The sequence below is a fragment of the Nannobrachium achirus genome (genome assembly GCF_963921795.1).
Source record: "Nannobrachium achirus genome assembly, chromosome: 5".
Classification (NCBI taxonomy): Eukaryota; Metazoa; Chordata; class Actinopteri; order Myctophiformes; family Myctophidae; genus Nannobrachium; species Nannobrachium achirus.
This window is the reverse complement of record NC_137814.1, coordinates 9156217-9178568: the sequence shown is the minus strand read 5'-3', so window position 1 is coordinate 9178568 and position 22352 is coordinate 9156217. Positions and strand designations below refer to the sequence as shown.

General features: G+C 42.9%; 1 protein-coding gene across 1 annotated transcript; it reads left to right on the top strand.

Moving 5' to 3' along the window:
• Positions 1-595: 595 nt before the first annotated feature.
• Positions 596-20448, top strand: LOC308284793 (mitochondrial adenyl nucleotide antiporter SLC25A24-like; the record flags this gene model as incomplete). Its single annotated transcript, XM_080725520.1, has 10 exons — positions 596-784; positions 1836-1962; positions 2358-2445; positions 2532-2643; positions 11083-11241; positions 13651-13791; positions 14553-14660; positions 16293-16460; positions 18255-18405; positions 20267-20448. 10 exons carry the CDS (start codon positions 596-598, stop codon positions 20446-20448), a joined length of 1425 nt encoding a protein of 474 aa, XP_080581646.1.
• Between the last annotated feature and the right edge of the window lie 1904 nt (positions 20449-22352).

Genomic DNA, 22352 nt, shown 5'->3' with positions numbered 1-22352 from the left:
GGGGGGGCTTGTTTCTAAATTGTATTTGTAGTTGCTTGTTTTCGTAACTTAAAACGCTCTGGGACGGAAGACTTCCCCTAAGGTTGTTCTCAAACATGTTCACATCACATGTGTGACTCTGTCAAGGAAACCCACCACATTAAAATGTATTTGTTCTACCAGTGAACTGTAGCCTACTGTCATGAAACTGTATCGTTTCCTATACAAACTTCTAATAAATACATTCTTCAATCAATCAATTTTCAAAATAATATCCAATGGATCGAAGTGCTCTTGTTTTCTTCTGCTTGCATCTCTCGCAGAAGCTGGCAACACTAGCAGCAGTACTGTTCCCTGTGTGTCCTGGATGCACCAGCCGGTGTTCGAATACCTTTCGGTATTGCAGCGTAAAGCCACTGCAGTACCCACACGTTGCCTGCTAAGGTAAGGGCTCTCAGGCGTGTGTGTATCGATTGTTTCCGCGCGTGTGATCGCTTCCTATTGATGGATTAATAGCTTTAGAATCTGGGATATCCAGGCTGCATCCGATCCGCAGCAGGCAGCAGCAGGACGCCTCCTCCTGCCTCGTCTTGCTTGGCTCGGCTGCCACATCACAATGTCACTACGGACGTTGTTGCTATCCCATGCCCGGTGCTCCCAGTCCTGGGATGCCGGTGGCAGCGGCGAGAGGTTCTACCAGGACCTGTTCGAGAAGCTCGACGCCAACAAAGATGGGAAGATCGATGTGGCTGAGCTGAGGGCTGGCCTCACTGCAATGGGTATATTCCGCCAGGGTGCTGCACAGGTAACCCGTAAAAAAGAAAACATATTTTCGTTGTGCAATAGGCCTATGACCTGACCTGTTACCCCCCGACCTCACCATCACAGCGCAATCCGGGGTTCAATCAGGGACCACTGACTGGATCAGGGTTCAGGAGGTTGTTGCACGTCAACTTCTTTTGTGTTGTTGTTATCCGGCTGCCCTTTAAAGAAGACCACGCTTTGAATGCCAAATAGCCTATTTGTGTTGGGGAGTAGATTATTACTAAGTAATTATACTGTATTACTTTCCCGTAAAGGGGGTTACTATTGCCAAGACAGTAACACACACACACACACACACACACACACACACACACACACACACACACACACACACACACACACACACACACACACACACACACACTATGGTGTATCCCTCCCGAGTATCAAGTTGAGGCTGCAAAGTGTGCATGTGGCTGAGAAAGAAGATAGCAGGGGCGCTACTGGTATCCCTCAAACCACCGGTGCTCAAAGGGAATACAATGAGCAAAAAAGGAAAAATGTGCCACATAGGCACAAAAATCCAGGTCCAGGCACTCAGGTGGATTCAGAAAAAAAGCCTTTATTTGGGCAGCGGGCTAGAAGAACATTTAAAACACACCAACATTCGGCAAACGCATGTGGCTGATTGGGTACTCCTGTGGCTGTGAGGTTAATTATTGTTCCAATAACAAAGTGGACTCAGTTCAAAAGCTGACTGTCACTTTTTAGAAAGTGTGTGTGTGTGTGTGTGTGTGTGTGTGTGTGTGTGTGTGTGTGTGTGTGTGTGTGTGTGTGTGTGTGTGTGTGTGTGTGTGTGTGCGTGCGTGCGTGCGTGCGTGCGTGCGTGCGAGGGTGGGATCGGGGAGCTAGTGAAAGTCAGTAATAATAGCAGGTCACGATTTAGAGCTGTGATGTGGAACAGATATGTAGGCTACACACAGACAGTAACACATTCTGGGGATTTTCATTCAGACCCTCCACTCCCTCCCTCCCTCCCAGCTCCTAATGGAACAGATGTGCTATAACCAGGTCATGTCATTTCTCCACAGAAAATTGTATCGTTTGGTGACAAAAACAAAGATGGGTGCCTCGACTTCAGCGAGTTTACGAGGTATCTGAAAGAGCATGAGATGAAACTGCAACTGACGTTTAAGAGTCTGGATAAAAACAACGACGGTAAGCCTCAGTTCCAGTCCCGGTCGAGTGTGAATGTTCTCTTTACCCCAATAAAACACAACATGCATCTGGGTCATTTTAGGTTTTAGCTAAATATATATGAGTGTGAGTGTCAAACATTTTCAAAAATAGAAGATATACAAGCTCATAGCATGGCATGAGCTTGTAGTAAATCTTTCAATATATATATATATATATTTCAAACCAAACATTTGAACTAAAATCTTTGCTTCTGTGGGTCCCTGGAAAAACAAAATTTGATGTCATGATGTTGACATGAGGATTTATAAGACATTTGTAGAATCGGCCTCAGGTCTTATCATCACGGTATATTGACAAGCCAATTGACTGTTCATAGTGCAACGTAGCTGTGTGTCTCCCATGTATCCCTGCAGGACGCATTGATGCCTCTGAGATCCAGCAGTCCCTTTCAGAGCTGGGTATGGACATATCTAGAGAGGACGCCCTGAAGATCTTACAGAGGTTTGACATCTTGTTTGCTGCTCTAATTATGGCTGGAGTATTATGTAAGCATCATCAGCCCATAGCTGTCCTCCCTGTCTTCTCAGTATGGACATTGATGGAACCATGATGGTGGACTGGAATGAGTGGAGAGAACACTTCCTATTCAACCCTGTGCACAATCTGGAAGAGATCATACGCTTCTGGAAACATGCTACGGTGAGCGACAGTCCGACGAGGGCACACTGTACATAAACACTACACGCGTATAATGGAACAAGTAAGCAGTGGAATGCACTGACGCGACCTTTCATTTGCCAACGGGTCTGAGCGGAACGGGACGTAGGGAGCACTCTGCTGTGTTACTTGGACTGCGCGGAGGTGCTAAAAATCGGAGATTTACGATTCTGTCCCTATTGTGACATAACTCGGACGGTGCTGAGTCGGCTACAGCGGACTTCGCAACGCTCGACACGGTGACTCGCTCGCTTTAGCTCGCTCGGAGTTGTCTCACGTGGCTCAAGTCCGCTTGAGACGGCACGCCTCCGTCATCTCCACCAAAAACATGCGCTCCCTTACATCTCACACCCACCCGCGCCCCCACTATTGTGCTCAGACCAGTTGGGAAACCCGCACATGCTGCACTGACAGGCCATCTTGAACCTTTTGTTCAGATATTATAGATCTTTTAGATCAGCTGTTGAACTGAAACTGTGACGTTTTCTTTTTAAACCTACAGTATGTGGCTTAATTAGGTTCCCAAACCTTTCAGGCAGCCTCCACCACCACCATCAAAATAAAACTGCCAAAGGCATGCAACCCCCACGATCCCTGTCAAGTGATTTATACATACCAACGTTTGTGCGCACATGCACAAAATGTATGGGCCTATTGCCCTATAGCCTAGGCTATTCAAACATGGGCCATAATGACACAAACACAAAAGAATGGACAATAGCATAACCATAATATTCCTAAAGTAATTTAATGTTGTAACCTGAAGTTTACAATAAAACGCTCCTGCGATAGTGTTTTTCACGGTACGATTGCATTATGAATGGTGAACGTGAACAAATTGTTTGAGTGGATTGCAGTGAACGTGAATGAAATGATTTGCTCACTGAAATGAACGGGATTGCCCACCGCTAGTCTCAACCTGTACTATTGTACGTAAATTCTGAGAAAGACTTCACATACGTACATAGATCTAAACTGCATCAGTACATCCATTGCAGCCTTAGTTGTCGGTATTCCCTCTTTGAATGAAACCCCATACTCAACAAGCGTCATGGAATGAAATGCTGTCCTGACTCCTGTCTTTAAGATTGGATGGCTTAACAGTTCAGCTAGTGAGTCCTCCAGATCAGATGACAGTTACACAAAATGTATGTCACTGTTACAGTGAATGGTCTCATCATCCAGTCATATTGTTCTGGAGCTGTTATTCACAGTGTTAACGCTTAGTTCAGGTTCCTCTGTGAAATTGAATTCATCCAGCACAGGAAACATCAATCCTACAAATCACGCAATCCAACGTTTGACTTGCTAATTAGTTGCGTGAACACTTTCACTATCACAATGCCTCTACTCTACTCTACTCTACTCTACTCTACTCTACTCTACTCTACTCTGTGGCAAGTGAGGGGGGGGGGGGTCTGTGGCAAGTGAAGGAGGGATGGTAGGGAGTTGAGTTGCCTGACTGCCAGGGGAACAAACTGTTGCAGAGTATTGTGAACCTAGTGGGTTTCCTCCTTTTCCTGGAAGGCAGAACGGTGAACGGTATGTGGGAAGCTGGGGGTCTCCGCTTATGCAGGGCTTTCTATTATGATGGTTCTCTATGGAGAATAATGCGGAGGATGGGGGAAGGGTTTTGCCTTCTTCATGCGTCAAAGCTGTTGGTCTTTCTGGACTGTGACAGTGGTGTTGAGTGACCAGCTGAGGTCGTCTGTGATGATGTGCACTGAACACAGAGGAAAGGAGATCTGAGCACTCAAAATTGTGTTGAAGAGGATGTAAAGTTTAAAGCAAAGTTTATTCTATAAAAAATGCCAACATGTTAGGACCGTTTAAAATAATGGAGCACTCGACTGGTCTGCACGTTCTTTATTGCAGGGCAGGTGACTGACGTTTGCGATGTTTAACACATCTTCCTCAGAGTGAAGTGCCCAGATAGTATGCTTTTTCATACAGTTTGTCCTTGTTGAGCACCGACGAGTCCTTCTTCTACCGACTGTTGGCTGAAGCGCGCAGACATCTCCTTACTTGTATGCAAATCCGTTATTAGTGTCTGTTCATGTGAAGTTACAAGTGAACAGGCAATTCATTACTATTGGTTACTTGACACTTTCCCGTTCACTTGTAACTTCATGTGTGAACAGACACTATTTAATGGGTGGATTCCCGCTGGTCCTATAGCAGCCCATAGGTGGCAAAGTTTGTGCACGCCACAAGTTGCAGACACAAATCGAGCCCCCGGTTGGCCTCTTTGTACTATTCTGAACACAGAGGAACTTGGTGGTTACCATGACCTTAACCGTGGATGAGCAGGTTTGAGTGTTCAGCATGGGCTCTCCTGATGTCAGTGATGAGCTATGTTGAGCAGCAGGTTGTTGTCTGCAAACCAGATTGTCAGCTGTTTGAGCCGTAAGCAAACTGGTGGGGGTCCATTGTGGCAACAAGTCTGGCTGGAGCAATCAGAAAGGCTATTGTGAGTTTCTTGGGTACTGGGATGATGTTAGTGGTGCTGAAGCAAACCTGGGCAACTGCGTGACTCAGTTGCCAAAAAAGAAAGGAAAAAAAGCAGTGTGTGGAGGGATTCAGAACTGGCCAAAAGTATTAAATAGGTAGTGACTTGAATGAACAAAATATATATTACTGACAATAGTTCAGTACAGCACCTTTAGACAGGGTTTCTGTAGGCACTTAAAAGGTCTAAAATCCCCAAATCCGAATTTTAGTTTCATGTAGAAACAAACTTGAAACAGTCACTCATTATATATCAGGTCACACTTGTCGTTTTCTTTCCAATAACAAAGAATAAACCAGTGCATGCCACCAAAACTGTGGGAGGAGTAGCACAGCAAAATAAAATTGAACTAGGAAGGGAAAGATAGAAAAAAATCTGACAAGTACTATAGTCTGGTTGTCCTGCAGGGCCGAACTGAATTCGATTTTTATTCATTCTAGTTTGACATACAAACGTGGGCATAAATAATGATGTAATTAACATGTAGCCTAAAGCTGTCAGTAAAAGGGATGTAACAAATAGACTCATAAGGGTTTCTTTATTCTCATGGGGGGTCTCATGTGCTTAGTTATTTTTTCACTACTGGCATACCGGTATATTGCTCATTTTGGTGCGTTTGGTGCTCCACATTGATTAGCAAGATTTGGAGTTGACAGTAAACAACAGCGTTGGAGTTTTGCACTTGTGTTTTGGCTCTTATTACTGGCTGGAACGAAGAGTACTTTTTATTGTCACACACCGACACACACACACACACACACACACACACACACACACACACACACACACACACACACACACACACACACACACACACACGACACACAACGGTTTAGTACAGGGTTCTGGTAGGTTTCTGGTAGTTTCCTGGAGTCACTGTATAAGATGTGTGTGCCTAAGCTCAAGTATGTGTGACCTTATCCTGAAGGCCTTAAACAGATCAAACCAGAAAGGCGGAGTGCAGCAGAAGTATCTCTCTGACTGGACTCACACATTTATTCCATATTGTACTGTGTTAACACAGTACAATATGGAATAAATGTGTTATAACACAGTACAATATGGAATAAATGTGTGAGTCCAGTCAGAGAGATACTTCTGCTGCACTCCGCCTTTCTGGTTTGATCTGTTTAAGGCCTTCAGGATAAATAAGGTCATACATACTTGAGCTTATGCACACACATCTTATACAGTGACTCCAGGAAACTACCAGGAAACTACCAGAAACCTGCGTGGTCACTCTAATGACGAGGCCTGCACCCAGGCTCTGTTAGACTGGTTTAACACAGACGCTGCATCACCCTGAGGAACTGGGACACACACACACGCACACGCACACGCACACACACACACACACACACACACACACACACACATACACGAACACGCACATGCACGCACAAAACCTTCAAAGCCAGAGGATCAGACTGTAACTTGTTTGACGTCGACCACTCTCTGTTTCCTTGTAATTATCATGTATTGTATGTTGTTCAATGACCGATCAATGTATGTAATGATACCTGTTTGTATGGTCCATCCCTTATGCCTAAGGGGCAGGGGCAGGGCCAGCCAATATATACTGTAAGTTTTCTACAATTCTGTGTCATTCTCTTGAGACAGCGCCACACGCGCTGTCCCTAGACTCAACTGACCCGGACATGTATGCAAGTGTCTTATTCTGGTGACAGTCCATTGGACTGCCAGTAGACTAGCACACACTTTTTCTATGTTCGTTAAATAAACAAACACTCAGAGACTCAACCTAGTGACTTCATTGAACACTCTCAGTACCGTTTTTGCCTCCAAGTGTACGACATTGTACACCCCATATTTGGCCACGTCAGTTCTGATTTCTGTTTCATATCACGACCCCATATTAGTTTTTTTTTGAGCGGTGGTCACAACGCTCCTATACGTGGCCGTGTGTGTGGGTCTGTCTGTTTGTCTGTCTGTTTGTCTGTTTGTCTCCGTGTCCGTAGCCTGCACTCCTGCAGTAACCTTTTCTGACCACACATGTTAAGGGAGGGGCGCTGTTGCACACACACACACACACACACACACACACACACACACACACACACACACACACACACACACACACACACACACACACACCACCGCTCAGTTCACACAAGTGTGATTTTTTCTTTTGCGACCCCATCCCCCCTCCCTGCGTCCTTACCCACGATCGAAATCCGAAAGGCTAAATATGTTGCTAGAAGTTACATATTGCAACCAGAGTTTCTTTATCCAGCTCTCGATTTTAGTGTCAGTGTCAGTTCTCTCTGCGTAATTAATTAATTTAAAGTACCTATGGCACACCCCGAAGATTTACATTATAATACAGTAGGTCACATGGTTTTTGTAGAAACGGGTTGAAAACAAGGTGGAGCTGGGATCATATCACAGATTGATTGACGTTTGTTCTGGTAGCTATTGAGCTATACAGGACCTTACGAGGCAACATACAGCCTGTGGGCCAGAACTGGCCCACCATATTGTGCCTGGCATATTATAATTTTGTAAATACTTAGACCACTGTTTCCCCAGCACTGGGTTGATTTAAATTGGTAAACCAGACTCCTCCCTAGAGAGACTACCGCTACTGGAAGAATGCTTATTATGCTTTTATCCATGCTGAGAGTAAATGGCAGGCACATGCGTTGGGCAATTGTTTTCACTGTCAACTTTGCTGCTAGACTCAGATGAAAACGCTCTCTTGTTAAATAAATAAATAAACCCTCTCAACTGTGTTTCACAAGCCTTAAACAATACACTGTTTCTCTCCGAAGAGACCTTGAGCAATCAAAGAGCTTCTGTTTTATGAAAGAGCTCTTGTTTATCTCTGCTCAGAAAGGAGTATGACGGCCTCTCTGGATAAAATGTTATCTTTTTAATTAACTAAAATGTCCTCACATTCCAGGAAGTGGTCAGCACAGAATTATTTGTCTAGAATTTCTACGTGCATATTTAAGGCATGATGATTACACAAGCAGTCATATCAGTATGCAGTTATACCACACAAATCTTGATGACCTTTTATATTAATATAGTTAATATTGTACTATAATGCTTTCTGTCGCACGTTCCAGTTCTGTGCAAGGAACCGCGTGTAGAAGTTCATTTAGACACTTCAGCTTAGAGTTAAACATATGACATTTATTGAAGTATCATAACGTTTATGCAATGATATTGCATTGAGTTTGGCAGATGGGCTCTGCTCTGATGATATACAGATTTATCTGTGAAACCACGACCTACACAGATTCTGATACCTCAGACCCCCAGAGCAGAGCATAAATACAGTACAACAACATACATCACTTACATCATTGAATGTACGATCTTAATATCAAACATAACAACTCATGTAGAATAACCATGGAATGAGCCAACCTCCTATCAATCTTGGAATTAAATGCCAAGGGAGGAGGCCGGGGAGGAGGAGGAATTTTCCGACACTGACAAGCACGACCTGCTTTGACAGCTGCTCGAAAAGAATGAGCGGTGAGCTGAAGCTGCTTAAAAAGACCGCCTGAGTTACCCTGGGAAAAGGGGGTGTGTGTGAAGTAGCTAGTGGCGAATGAGAGAGAACAAACGTAGGTACGTGGATTGACTGAGGCGTATGAATGAATGAACTGTTAGCGAATGAAAGGGGGGATCCGGGGTATATCTAGGACTCCATGTCCCAATGAACTACGCTGCGCTAGATTTGTTCAATGTATGGGGGGGACGTCAATCTGTGATAGGCCTACCTGTCTTGTGTATTGAAGCAGCCATTATTGGGCCTGGCTGTCCTGCGTTTCTGTGCATGCGTGTGCTTTGCTACCCCTGATGGCATCATGGGACAGGTTCACTCACTGTTCTCTGAGGGCTGTTTTGTCACCAGAGGGCTCACACACATCCAGGATCAACCAGTTTCTGTTTGGCACAGGTCTTGGGGACTGTGACATCCTCATCGATGCATTACTGATAATATCAGCTGACTTTAACTATATTATAGTTATAGTCACAGTAACTCTAACAGCATATTCATCTAGGGTAACCACTTCAGCCTATAGTGATGTTCCCAGAATAGGGATAACAGGTTGGAAGTTGTTCATTTGTTTAATCAACACTGTGCTGTGGCCCATCAGAACAGCTACCCACTGTGACCTTTTGGGAATCAAAAAACAAACAATGAGAAATGAAGCAGGTTAAAGCATGCTTTAATCTTTAGTCTGTACTTCACTTATACGTCTGGATTTCAATTTAGTTTTTTCATTTTCTACTTGATATAATTGAGATGAAGAAACTTAATCTGCATCACTTTGTGACTAAATCATACAACACATTGGGATATATCGCTTTCAAACATGTTTGGGGCATGAGCTAAAAGAGAAGGGGGGGGGGGGGGGGGGGGCTGCCCGCTGGCCTACTGGTCCAGGCGCTTACCACTTAGGCATTGCCATTTTCGGCATGGATGCCTGGTGGCGTCGCCGGTTCGATTCCCGATCTGTGTCACTCCCCATCTCTCCCCCCATTTCCTGTCAGTCTACTGTCCTATCCAATAAAGGCATAAAAAATGCCCCAAATCAAATCTTTTTTTAAAAGAGGAGGGGACACAGGTTAAAAACGGAGAGGGAATAAACATAAAAAGCATTAAGCATTTAAAAGGTGTCAGTGGGGATAACAAAAATCCTTTGTTATTGCACATAGACCGATAAATAACTAAAACCAAAATCATTAGTCCAGTTCATAGGCCTAGCGCAATTAGTTTTCCCCAAGGGCCGAATTATGTCTAGGGTACCAAGCCGAGGAGCACTGCATTGTGGGGGGCGACGGCAACGTTCCCGCTACTCCAGCGACAGTTCAGATATACTAGTGCAGTGTTTCTCAACCACTGTGCCACGGACCTTTGGTGTGCCCTTTGAAATTTGACAGTGAAGTCACAATTTAAGGACTTTTAAAACCTTTTTAATACCTCAAGAAAGAGAGTAAAATACACCATTACGGCATCAAAAATAATCTACAAACTATATAAAAACTGGTAAAACATTGTCCAAATTGTAAAATAATATAAGAAAGAGGGAAACATTTGGAAAATAGCCACACACTCCATATATCTAGGTGTGCCCTGGGATCTTTTGGGTGTGAAAAGTGTGCCCTGGGATCTTTTGGCTATTAAAAGTATGCCCTAGCTGGCATAAAAAAGGTTCAGAAACACTGTACTAGTGTTGTTGCTGCTCCTATACCACCGTTATTATTATTATTATGAGACGTGCACTCCTTACAGTTGAAACAAAATAAGTTAAGTACCAATTAACCAGTCTCCTTGAAAAGTTTGCATCTGTATTAACAGCAGCTAGTTGAACAGTGCAGAGAGACATATTTGCCTTCCTTTGATTCATTAACGAGGGGCCGTCAACTACTTATTGGCAACAGCTGCCAGCCGGACACAGACACACAAACTTTCCCTCTGCAGTGCTCTGTCTCATTTCTCCAAAAGCCCTTGAATATGATTGAAAATGATTAAGGATTAGGCCTACTGTGATTATGGTAAGCTTACGTTTCATATGGCACTGACCGTACCTGTAACTACTCCCCGACTATTATTTAAAAAAAAAGAAAAAAAAAATAGAGAAGATTTTTTCTTTTTTTTGACTGGGGTTGGTAGGGGCCGGACAGAACCCCCCCCCCCCCCCCCCCCCCCCCCCCCCGCGGGCTGCAAATGGCCTGCAGGCCGCCTATTGGGGAACCCTGGGCTGGCCATCAAGTTAAAGAGCCTAAGAGCGGTTGGTACAAAAGTGTTCTTAAACCGTTCATTATTAAAGGCCTCTGCCCTGGGGGTCCCCAGACCCCAGTGTGAGAACTACTGATAGAGTGTATATGTGTACTTGAGATCATGGTGTGTGTGCTTCTACCCTCACTAGGTGGTGGACATCGGGGACAGCCTCGCCATCCCAGATGAGTTCACAGAAGAGGAGAAGAAGACAGGAGGCTGGTGGAAGCAGCTGGTTGCTGGGGCGGTGGCCGGGGCAGTGTCCCGCACCGGCACTGCACCTCTGGACAGGGTGAAAGTCTTCATGCAGGTGTGTGTCATCATCAGCAGAACCTTGGCTTGTATGGAAGCCATTGACGCTAAAAGCCTCATTTATACTGTGTGAGCCAAGCCATGGTTCATGGCTCATAGCTCCGTACTAGAGGTCTTAACAGGTCCAATTTTACCTACCCGGTAGTCAATCAATGCGGACAGGAAAAATAAATCCAAGTTTTCTTTAGATGTGAAATCTTTCTTCTTTGTACATTGTTAATGCTAATCCATTGTTAATTTATGTCACAGCAGAGCATATTGTTTTGTTTATCATTAAAAGTAGCACCACTAGTTCCTGACAAGTCACATGACGCAGCAAGGCAGCTCGCCTCTCACTGACCGGAGGAAAAAAAGGGGGGTGCGGGGGTGATTGACAGCTGTGATAGCCAATCGCCGGGTCCATTCGAGTATCAATGGAACCGGCGATCTCACTGTCAGATACCCGGAACCCGGGGCATAGGGTAGCGACTCCGACCCGAAGTCGAAGTCACTGCTTGTGAATGGACCCAGATCCGTCTTAGTAAGGGTTGGATCCCGGGTAATTTCGGTTCTACCTGAAGACCTCTACTCTGTACTATATAGATACAGTACTATTTTTAGAGACTGGGATGAAACTTTCCTTTGTTCTCTATATCACACAACATGAGATTATGTCCATAAACACTCATACTCATGCTCTGCTCAGAGCAGCTGCATTCAGCTCTGCTCACGCAACTCATCTGACGAACATAGCTTTCACAGTGTTAGAGTTTGCAGGGATTAAGGTAGCTCTCCACCAAACAGACTAGACTACTACAGACTGGCAGTCGAATGAAGTCGGGAGATCATTCAGTTGGAAGGTGTGAAAAAAAGTAGCTGAATGCACCTGAGAGCCAACACCGACAGACGGCTATTATGGAGCTAAAAACAAGAACCGACAGTCAAAAACCGTCAGAGCTTACTAAAGATGACTTGCTAAAGATGACAAAAGGTGCAGAGCCTATGTGAATAGGTTATAGACAACATTCACTGTTGGTGAGTGAATGCGATGCGATCATGCGAACCATGCAATTGCAAAGCAGCAGCCTGTGCATCTGGAACAGTTAGGACAGGGGTCTGCAAGTAAGCTTGGCCTTTCAGTCATGCTCCTTTTCCAACAGAGATAAACAAGCTCTTTCATAGAACTGGAGCTCAAGGTCTCCTCTTAGATTTGGAGAGAAACAGTATATTGCTCAGCCTGTCATTCACCCTCAACATTAATAAGACCTTTCTTCAGGTGGGGGTAGATTCAACATTTGGACATTATGGCCTATAGGCCTACGGTAGGACAAGGACAGTCAGATATTGTAAATGATCAGATATTATCGCTGGCGGTCTTCATGTTGCTGTCCACTGAGTTAGGGGTTCAGTGTCTTGCTCACATCACCACAAGGCCAGGAGAAATCAGGCAGTGTTCATTTCGACGTCAAACTTTGATTTACTTAGTTTTAGTCATAGTCCTTTGAACAAAATCTCATTTAGTTTTAGTCATATTTTAGTCATCTGAAATTATTGAAACACATTCTTGAAATTGTGCTTTTTGAGAGGCCCAAACGTTTTCTTAAATGTTTCCTCTATAACCACTATACAGTATGCCCTCCTTTATGTTGAGGAAGCTACTTTGAAAGCATAGTTTCGCAAGCTACCAATTATTAAAAAGTGGAAGTAGTTGAACCACAACCCTCTGGGGAAATATTGTTCGTTTAAACTAAAGCTATATAGAAACGCTAGTTCCAAATATGGATATGACGGATGTCTGACATCATAGATGTCTTATTTTATAGACCACATGAGACTCACAAATTCCAAGCTATGGGCTTAATATTGATGACATCAGGGATCTCCATATATGGGCATACAAGGGACAAGGACGGAATGTGAAGTCACAACAGGTCAGAAGCTATAGACATTGAGGCGTCCATAGACGTATGGAGTCTACGGACAAGATTGACGGTTTTAATAGTTAACTGCGACCTACGGTCGCAATAATGATAATGATGATGATGATAATAATAATAAAATCTAGCAAATTAATGTGTAATGCAAAGTCACCCTTTTCACATTGTCCTTTGTGTGGCGCTGTAGTATGATCGATCATGGCAAGTAGGGCGTTAATTTACGAAAAACGTTTAAAAAATTCAAAAGTTTAAATACAGAGATAAATGGTAAATGGTAAATGGTAAATGGTGCATTGTGCATTACATTCACCCATTCACGCACACATTCATACACCGGTGGCGGAGGAAACCATGCAAGGCACCAACCTGCTCACCGGGAGCAATGTGGGGTTCAGAGTCTTGCCCAAGGACCCTTCGACATTAACTCAGAGGTTTCTGCCCGACATCAATGACATGTAAAAGGACTAACCATCAGACTGTTGTTGTTGCAGGTTCACTCCAAGATCACCCTGCTGGGGAGCTACAGACAGATGATCAGAGAGGGGGGCTTAACGTCGCTGTGGAGAGGCAACGGCATCAACATATTCAAGATCGCCCCAGAGACAGCCATCAAATTTATGGCCTATGAACAAGTACGGTACAGCGCCCCATGGTGCTCCTCATATATAACATAGTCCCATAGGTCAGGGGTCTTCAACAGGGGGTCCGGGACCCCTAGGAGGTCCTCAGAGTTACCACAGGGGGTCCTCCAAATCTTTGTGTGATAGAAACCTTTTCCTGTGAACTTTAGCCAAAAATAGCAGATCTACAAGCTCAAAACGCCTCGCAGTGAGCTTGTAGATCGGCTATTTAAAGCAAAGAGGTTTGGTGTAGAGAGGAAAAAGAGCAGACTAAGTACAGAGTGAAAGGTCAAGTTTATTAAGTATTGACGGTTCAAGTGGTTAAATATCTGAAAACACAAATTGACATGAATCCAAAATACACTGATTGTGCTGTCAAACGATGAAACTATATGGAATCTCTGAAAAGGTTATGGGGGTCCCTGCTTCATCTCTCTCTCATCTAAGGGGTCCTTGGCCTGAAAACGTTGAAGACCCCTGCCATAGGTACTGTATATCATTAGAAGTTCTCAAATGTTTTCGTGCAAAGCAACCCGAAATTGATATGTATTTGACCTCGTGTGCCAGGGACCTCCAGAAGAGAAGACTTATGTAAAGAAAATATATATATATTCATATATTTCAAACATTTTCAATATTTTTGAATACTGTACCGGTATGTATAAATGGATGAAGTGGTTAAGGTGATTGTGATTCACATTCACATTTGAAGTTATGACAATATGTTGAATTTCTTTATTAAAAAAATAAAATAAAATAAACTGTGCTTGCAGTACAAGAAGCTGCTGACAATAGAGGGCCAGGTAGTGGAGACACACACAAGGTTTATGGCTGGATCGATGGCTGGAGCCACAGCACAGACCGCCCTCTACCCCATGGAGGTAAGCATAGTGTTGATTTTGGCAGCAATGTTTTTATTTAGTTTTAGTCAGTCTTTTGAATAAAATGTAATTTATTTTTTGTCATATTTTAGTCTTCTGATTTTTTGTTTTGTTTTTGTTTTAGTCAACCAAAGATTTTAGTCGACTAAATTCACATATGATTTTGTCGACGAAAATGTAATTTGCTGGGCCTCGATAGCATCGTAATGTCTGATTTTACACTTGGTTGCACTGTTGTGAGCTTGTAGAGCTGCTATTTTCAGAGCGCAACCAAACATTAAATTACTTTTAGTTCTACTGGGTCTCTTCTCCACTAGTCCCTCCCTATAATATTTGTCTAGTTTTTATTTGTTGACGAAATTGTCAATAATATATTTAGTCTTAGTTTTATTAATCATAGCTTAGTTTTTATTTTGTTTCTATTTAGTCTTCATCAGAGAAAAAAAGGTAGTCGACGAACACTTTTCGTCATAGTTTTAGTCGACGAAATCAACACTACACTATAGGTAAGCATGCCTCTCATCCATACACAAGTACAGTCCATTTGAGGAGTTTTCATGATTGATTAAAAGGATTTGCAGGAAATAAACTCATTTTTATGTTCTTAATACTGACAAAATATCCTGAAAATGCCAATAAAGCCCCTTAAAAGTTGCCCAAAAGTGGTTTGTTTTACTATCAGGACTATGGTGACCTGCTGTGAGCAACAGGAATATCAGTTTCTTGTGTCTCTATTAGTTGAACAACCCGTGTCCCGAAACCAAACACGTACGTACGTTGTATTGGTCGAGATCTGCATGCTACTTATAGTTGGAATACATAGCGATTATGATCATTCATTTCCAAGTTCCAACGTGGTCGAGGAGAGCTAAACTGATGTGGAATGTGGCTGTTCGCTCACATCCATTTTCTCCATTCCTGCTGCCAGTTCAATTGCACTGTAATGCACAGTTCAACATTGCATACATAGCTGGTTAGAAAGCAGGGAGCAGACTCCAGTAAAATTACTGTGAATGAACTGTTTGGTGAGCTTTATGTCCATCTGTGCACTTGTTCATTCCAGTGTTTGGCATTTAAAGTAAAAAAAAGAAAAGAAAAAAAAAGAAATTGATGCAATCAAAAAGGAAATCATAATGATAAAGCTATATTTTCTCTGTTATCATATTGGCTATGAATGGGTGCTGATGCTCTGTACATATTTTAGTGCAATGTCTCTCCATTACATTCTGCCCATTTCCAGGCTAGCACTGGTTATTATTACGCTTAAAGGAGAAACTGTATATTATATTTTTGTTTTAAATAGGTACAGTACTACTGCGATGAATATACAAACACCACTCATTTTGGAACGAGAGCATTTGAGGAAAGTGATGCCCTTCTTGTACTTGGTTGGACTAACTTGAATTACATAACCTACTCTTGCACAGCAAGATGCAAACAAGTGACTGCTCAATTGCTATTGTTTAATTTAGAATTCTGGTCTTTTACTTCGTTAGTAAAACGTATGAGTACTTCTTCCACCTCTGTCTAAAACCCTATAGGAAGCATTGGAAATCTGGCGACGGAACCTGGGCTTTTAGGACTACAAACCATAACACACTCTTTCCCCTCATGTGCGCTCTGTCTGTTCAGGTACTGAAGACCAGGCTAACCCTGAGAAAAACCGGCCAGTACAAAGGAATATTCGATTGTGCCAAAAACATCATGAAGAACGAGGGGATCAAGGCTTTCTACAAGGGCTACGTTCCAAACCTGATAGGCATCATTCCTTACGCTGGAATAGACCTGGCTGTTTACGAGGTATGTGTGTGTGTGTGTGTGTGTGTGTGTCACGGACAGTCGGACACCCAGGGGTGTCGCACCAAATTCTGGGCCCCGGGTACAAGGATCCACTGTGGGGCCCCTGTGCTTTAACTATTGAAAAATAGCAGATATACAAGCTCACAGCGTGGCACCGAGTGCCGCGCTGCGAGCTTGTAGATCTGCTATTTTTGAAAAATCATGAAAATCTTTGAATATTTCAAATCCTTCTAAGGTTTTTTGAAAAATCTATGTTTCGATGTCAGTGGAGCTCAAACCTTTTCATGTGAAGGACCCCCAAAATGGTATGTATTTGGCCACGGACCCGCATCTCAAAATATTTAGTTCCAGGGACCCCCCCAGAAGCAAAATTTGAGTTACAAATGTTCGCTTAAAAAATACATATATTCAAAGATTTGCACACATTTTCACGACTTTTCAAAAATAGCAGATCTACAAGCTCGCAGCGCGGCACTTGGTGCCGCGCTGTGAGCTTGTATATCTGCTATTTTTCACTGGTTAAAGCATTCAATAATTCTAGGTCTAAATGGGTTAAAACCAGGAACAAACACACTAGGAGCACAGAGGAATATGCTGAGAACACTAGGAATAAACAAGAACAAGAACAGAACACAGCAACAACATTCATGAACCGATGTGAACCGGCAGGTTCATTTTCAAGGCTGTATTAGTGGTTGCAGGGGCGTCACAAGGGGGGGAAAAGTGGGACTGAGTTACTAGGGCCCAAGGCCTTAATTATTTTATACTTTGGCTATTTTTTGAAAAGTCGTGAAAATGTGTGCAAATCTTTGAATATATGTATTTTTTAAGTGAACATTTGTAACTAAAGTTTTGCTTCTGGGGGGTCCCTGGAACTAAATATTTTGAGATGGGGGTCCGTGGCCAAATACATATAATTTTGGGGGTCCTTCTCATGAGAAAGTTTGAGCACCACTGACATAGAAACATAGGTTTTTTCCAAAAACCTTAGAAGGATTTGAAATATGATTTGAAAAAGATTTTTCACAATCTTTCTAAAAATAGCAGATCTACAAGTTCGCAGCGCGGCACTGCGCTGTGAGCTTGTATCTGCTATTTTGCAATAGTTAAAGCACAAAATAATGCGTATTAATGCATTTCCAGTCAAAATGGGTTAACCCCCCCCCCCCCCCCCCCATGAAGAACATTGATTGTCTCTTCCACTTCTTTGGTTTCTGCATGCAATAGGCCCACCCAGCGCTTGGTGCCAGACCGGTCTGCAGAAGACACATGATAATGTGAATTCATGCGACCAGGCATGGTTTACCAGTCTACCTTAACTCCACTTTGAGAAACCACTGATATATAAGCAGTGATGTCATTGCGTGCGCATCCCGCATCAAAAACTAATTCAAGTCACCCATTCATGTCATGGTCCTGGGGTCCCCGGCGATGCGCCTCCATTGGAGTCCATGTTAAAATAATTTACCGCGTTGCGGTAAAGGAAAGACAAATTTCCACAGACACCACCATTGTTCATGGGTGAAAGCATCCTACTTTACCCTACGTTAACACAAATAAAATCCACGTAGAAAGTCTTAAACAGGCGATAGAAACGTCAATGTTTTGATTCCACCGACGTCCGACGCCATTTTGCGCGCGTAAACTTTATATTGAGGACTCATAAAACTCCACCCATTACATTGAAAACCTAGTAACATCACTGTATAAGGTTTATGCTTTTTTTTTAAATTGTTGGATTGTGTGACAACAACACCCTGATGTGTGCTGCTCTTTATGCTTCTGGTGCCTCAGCTGCTGAAGAACGCGTGGCTGAAGCGCTACGCCACCGACACGGCCAACCCTGGAGTGGTGGTTCTGCTGGGTTGTGGCACCATGTCCAGCACCTGTGGCCAGCTGGCCAGCTACCCACTGGCTCTCATACGCACGCGCATGCAGGCGCAGGGTGAGTACAGTACCATCAGCAGAGCTGCCTGTGTGTGCTTCACCATGTATCCATGAAGAAGACCTTGCCACGTCGAAACGTTGGGTTCTATTTAACCCATTAAGGCCTGGAATTATTTTATACTTTAGCTATTGAAAAGTAGCAGATATAAGCTCACAGCTTGTAGGTCTGCTATTTTTGAAAAATAGTGAATTTCTTTGAATTTACATTTTTCAAAACAAACTTTTGTAACTAAAATCTATGCTTCTAGGGGTCCCTGGAGCAACATATTTCGATATGGGGGTCCGCGGCGAAATACGTAATTTGGGGGGTCCTTGACATATGGGGGTCCATAAAATAATGGTTAAAGTCTAACGCGACACAGATGCGTTCCAGGTCTAAATCCTGCATCGTGGCTATGAGTGTGCAGCCTTTTTCTTTGCCTTTATACTTACTTAAGGTTATATCCACGAGTTTCCAACGCCCCATAGTGCATTGCGCAGACGTCTGTACCGAGCTTCCGGCGCCGATTTACAAGCTCACAACGGGTTGCATCTGCGACGCGACGTGAGCTTGTATGTCTGCTGTTAAACCCGGAAGTTTGGTCCCGATAGTCTCCAGTAAACTCCCGCGGAAACTTGTGGATACAAGGTTAACAGCACCTCACCAATACTGGTGTGCTTGATTGAGTGTGTCGCCATCATGAAAATGTATTTGACGATTAATTGTCATATTGAAAGTAATTGCAATTAATGATTTACTTGTGGTTTTGTCGTTGAACCTATTTTTGAGCAGTGCAAAAAATCTGTGTTTAGGTCCCTATGTATGCAAACCGCTCCTACATTTGACTTAGTGTGTAGGTCCCTATGTCCCCATGTATGCAGTACCAACAGCTGCGGTCACACAAGACTAACGTCATAGAAAGTACGCAGAGACGAACATCACCACAGCTGATGTCACGGACAGAGCGGCCCGTACGAGGAGATATGCACGTGTGTTGTGCACCGCTCACTTCACACGGGTGTGATTTTGTTTTATTACAACCGACAGCGACGATATGAACCAATATGTAATATAACATGCCTTGGTACCAGCCCTGGGATTTTGTCATTTTAGGGGCAAGGCCACTTGGCCTTTGGTGTTGTCCATTGTTTGAGGGCACAAAGCCAAATGCCAGGACAGGAAGGCCATCAAATAAAACAAGATTTTAGTCCTTTGAAAGAATTAATTGAAATAAGGGTTAAGGAAGATTTTAAATGTAATATGTAGTCTAAGTATCTGCTGTGAAATAAAGAAATTATGGTATTTATAATCTGATCCATGCTCAGCCCTGCACCAATCAAAGATACTGGATTGGTTTAAAAATGAAGACTCAACAAAAGACACTGTTGGCTACATGACATGAAAGAGACACTGGTGTCTACATATTAAGACAGAGACAGAGGAAAGTTGTACAGTCAGCTGGGTCATTAAGGCCACTGTGGCCTCAGGGCATGCCATTGGGGCACAAGGCCAAACTGGGGGGCAACGACGGCCATGGCCTTCATGGCCTCCCTGAAATTCCTGCACTGCTTGGTACATTATATTGTATCTGTTGGGTGTAAAACCTCATATATGCCAAACTGTTACTTTTCAGGATTTAAATTCAAAAATATCAAAAGTAGCAGATCGACAAGCTCTGCGTTTCAAGTTTTTGGAGCTGCTACTTTTGATGCTTTTGTGTGACACTGTAATATGATCAAATAGGGTGTTACTGTTAATACAAAAACAAACACAAAAAACAAACAAACAAACACACACATAAAGTTAAAATATGGAGATTAGAGGTTTCCGCCCGACAGCAACGACGTGTTATGTTAATATAAAACGTGTGTATCCCCAGCCTCTCTGGATGCTTCAGACCAGTCGTCGCTGAGCGGAATGGTCAGGAACATTGTGGCCAAAGAGGGATTCTTTGGACTCTACAGGGGCCTCCTGCCCAACTTCATGAAGGTCATTCCTGCTGTCAGCATCAGCTACGTGGTGTACGAGTACATGAAGACCAGCTTGGGGATCTCCAAATGACAACCTCAAGCCACGAGTAGCAAGTAGCAATAAGGTCTCCGCATTTAAATGCTGCATTTAAAAAAACCAGACCAACACCAAACATAACTGTTGGGCATCGATGCTGCCCAACCGAGTGCACGGACATCCTGTGATACCGTTGGGAAAGTGGTGAGGGGTGAGGGGGGGGGGGGGGGGGGGAGAGCGATTACGTCTTAGATTTCAAGAATTATTATTGACTTAAATAAGTGCCAAGTGAGACCAAAACATACCTGGCACAGATGTAACTAACTGGTCCCGAGGTTAATAAAGGCCTGTGATGTGAATGCATAAATAAACTAGAGGGTCTTTCACCAGCCCACTTATTAATCATTTGTAGGAACTAAATTAGTAAGCATGCAAGCCTATATATATATATGTATATATGTATATATATACATACATACACTGGAAAACGCTCTTCAGTGTCCGAGCTCTGTCCATGGAAAGACTTGAACGCGCAGACAAGACATTACTGTATGGACGCTGGTGAAAAGAGTTTAGCCATGTCTTGCTATGTTATTCGTTAATAAGACTGTGACCAAACCAATGTTTTAGCGCTTCTTTGGCTAATAATGCCTGTTTTTTTTTATCAACACCAGTAAACCTGTCTCGAGTTCAGACATATCCTGTTTACATTGTGAAACGTTTATATGCAAATGATGAGAAACCCAAATAATACCTTTTTGGACATAATAGGACACTAAGGTGTCTGTCTGTCTGACATATTAATTAATATGTCAGTGAGCTATCAACATGATTACAGTACTGTGTGCATGAAAACACTCAATGTTTTATCCTGCTGCGATATGAAAATTAACAATTGCACATATTTGACAATTAAGTGACCCAAATTGTCTGCTGTGGTGTGTTACTGTTTTATGTGTTTTTGTTTTGTTTGTTTTTCTCATTACAGTTATTTTACTATTTCAAATGTCTTGTCATTGTCGTTATGCAGCTACCTGTCCAGGCAGCCTATGGCTTGGCTGGTTATGATCATTTGACTTAAATACTAATATATGTGTACTTTATTTCAGTGGTTCTCAAAGTTGGGTCCACTCCAGGGACCCTCAGGGTTCCTCGAGAGGGTTCTAAATGGACCCTTACAGGTCTGTGACTCTGAGAGTGTACAAACGGAACCAAATTAACCCAATTTTGTACAATCTCAGAGTTATGGGGTCCTTAAAATAAAAAGGTTTGAGAACCACTGCTTTATGTAATTGAAGTTCAGCACGCACGCACACATCTAAAAAAGGAGAACAATCTCGTATTAAGCTTGGATGAATGAATGCTAATGTTAAGATATGGTCAATCATCTTATTTTGTTATGATATTTATATTTTACTATGGCTGTTTGACATAACTGCGTTTTTATTTAGGTTTGAAAATGTTTATGGCAGTCTGCTCTGAGGTCAGTAGGGAGTCTCATTGACTCCATCTAGTGGCGAAAAAACACTGGTGCACAAAAGGTTGTTATTGTTCTGTTGTTTTGAAATGTGAAAGAAAGTTACAATTCAGAATACTCTAATAAATTATTTTTGCCTTTAAATATTTTGGTCTATTTGATCATGCCCAAAATATGGATGCCAGGTTACGTGTTTTATTGTTTTGCTCAAAGTGTAATGATAGGCCATGGTAGGCCTAAATGAAAAAAAGTTCTCACCGCCATGTCAAACATAAGCAAAATACTCAATACTACTAACACAACCCAATAGTGCAGAGCCAAACAAAAAAAGTGTCCATTGGTCAAACTAAAAGAAAAACAAGAAAGGGTGACACTACAAGATGCACATGAGTACCCTCCCTTAGAGGTCAGAGTCAGTAGCATACAACTATAGTTCCAGTTAAATAAGGTTACAGTAGTCCTAGGTTAGGTAGGTCCTTGT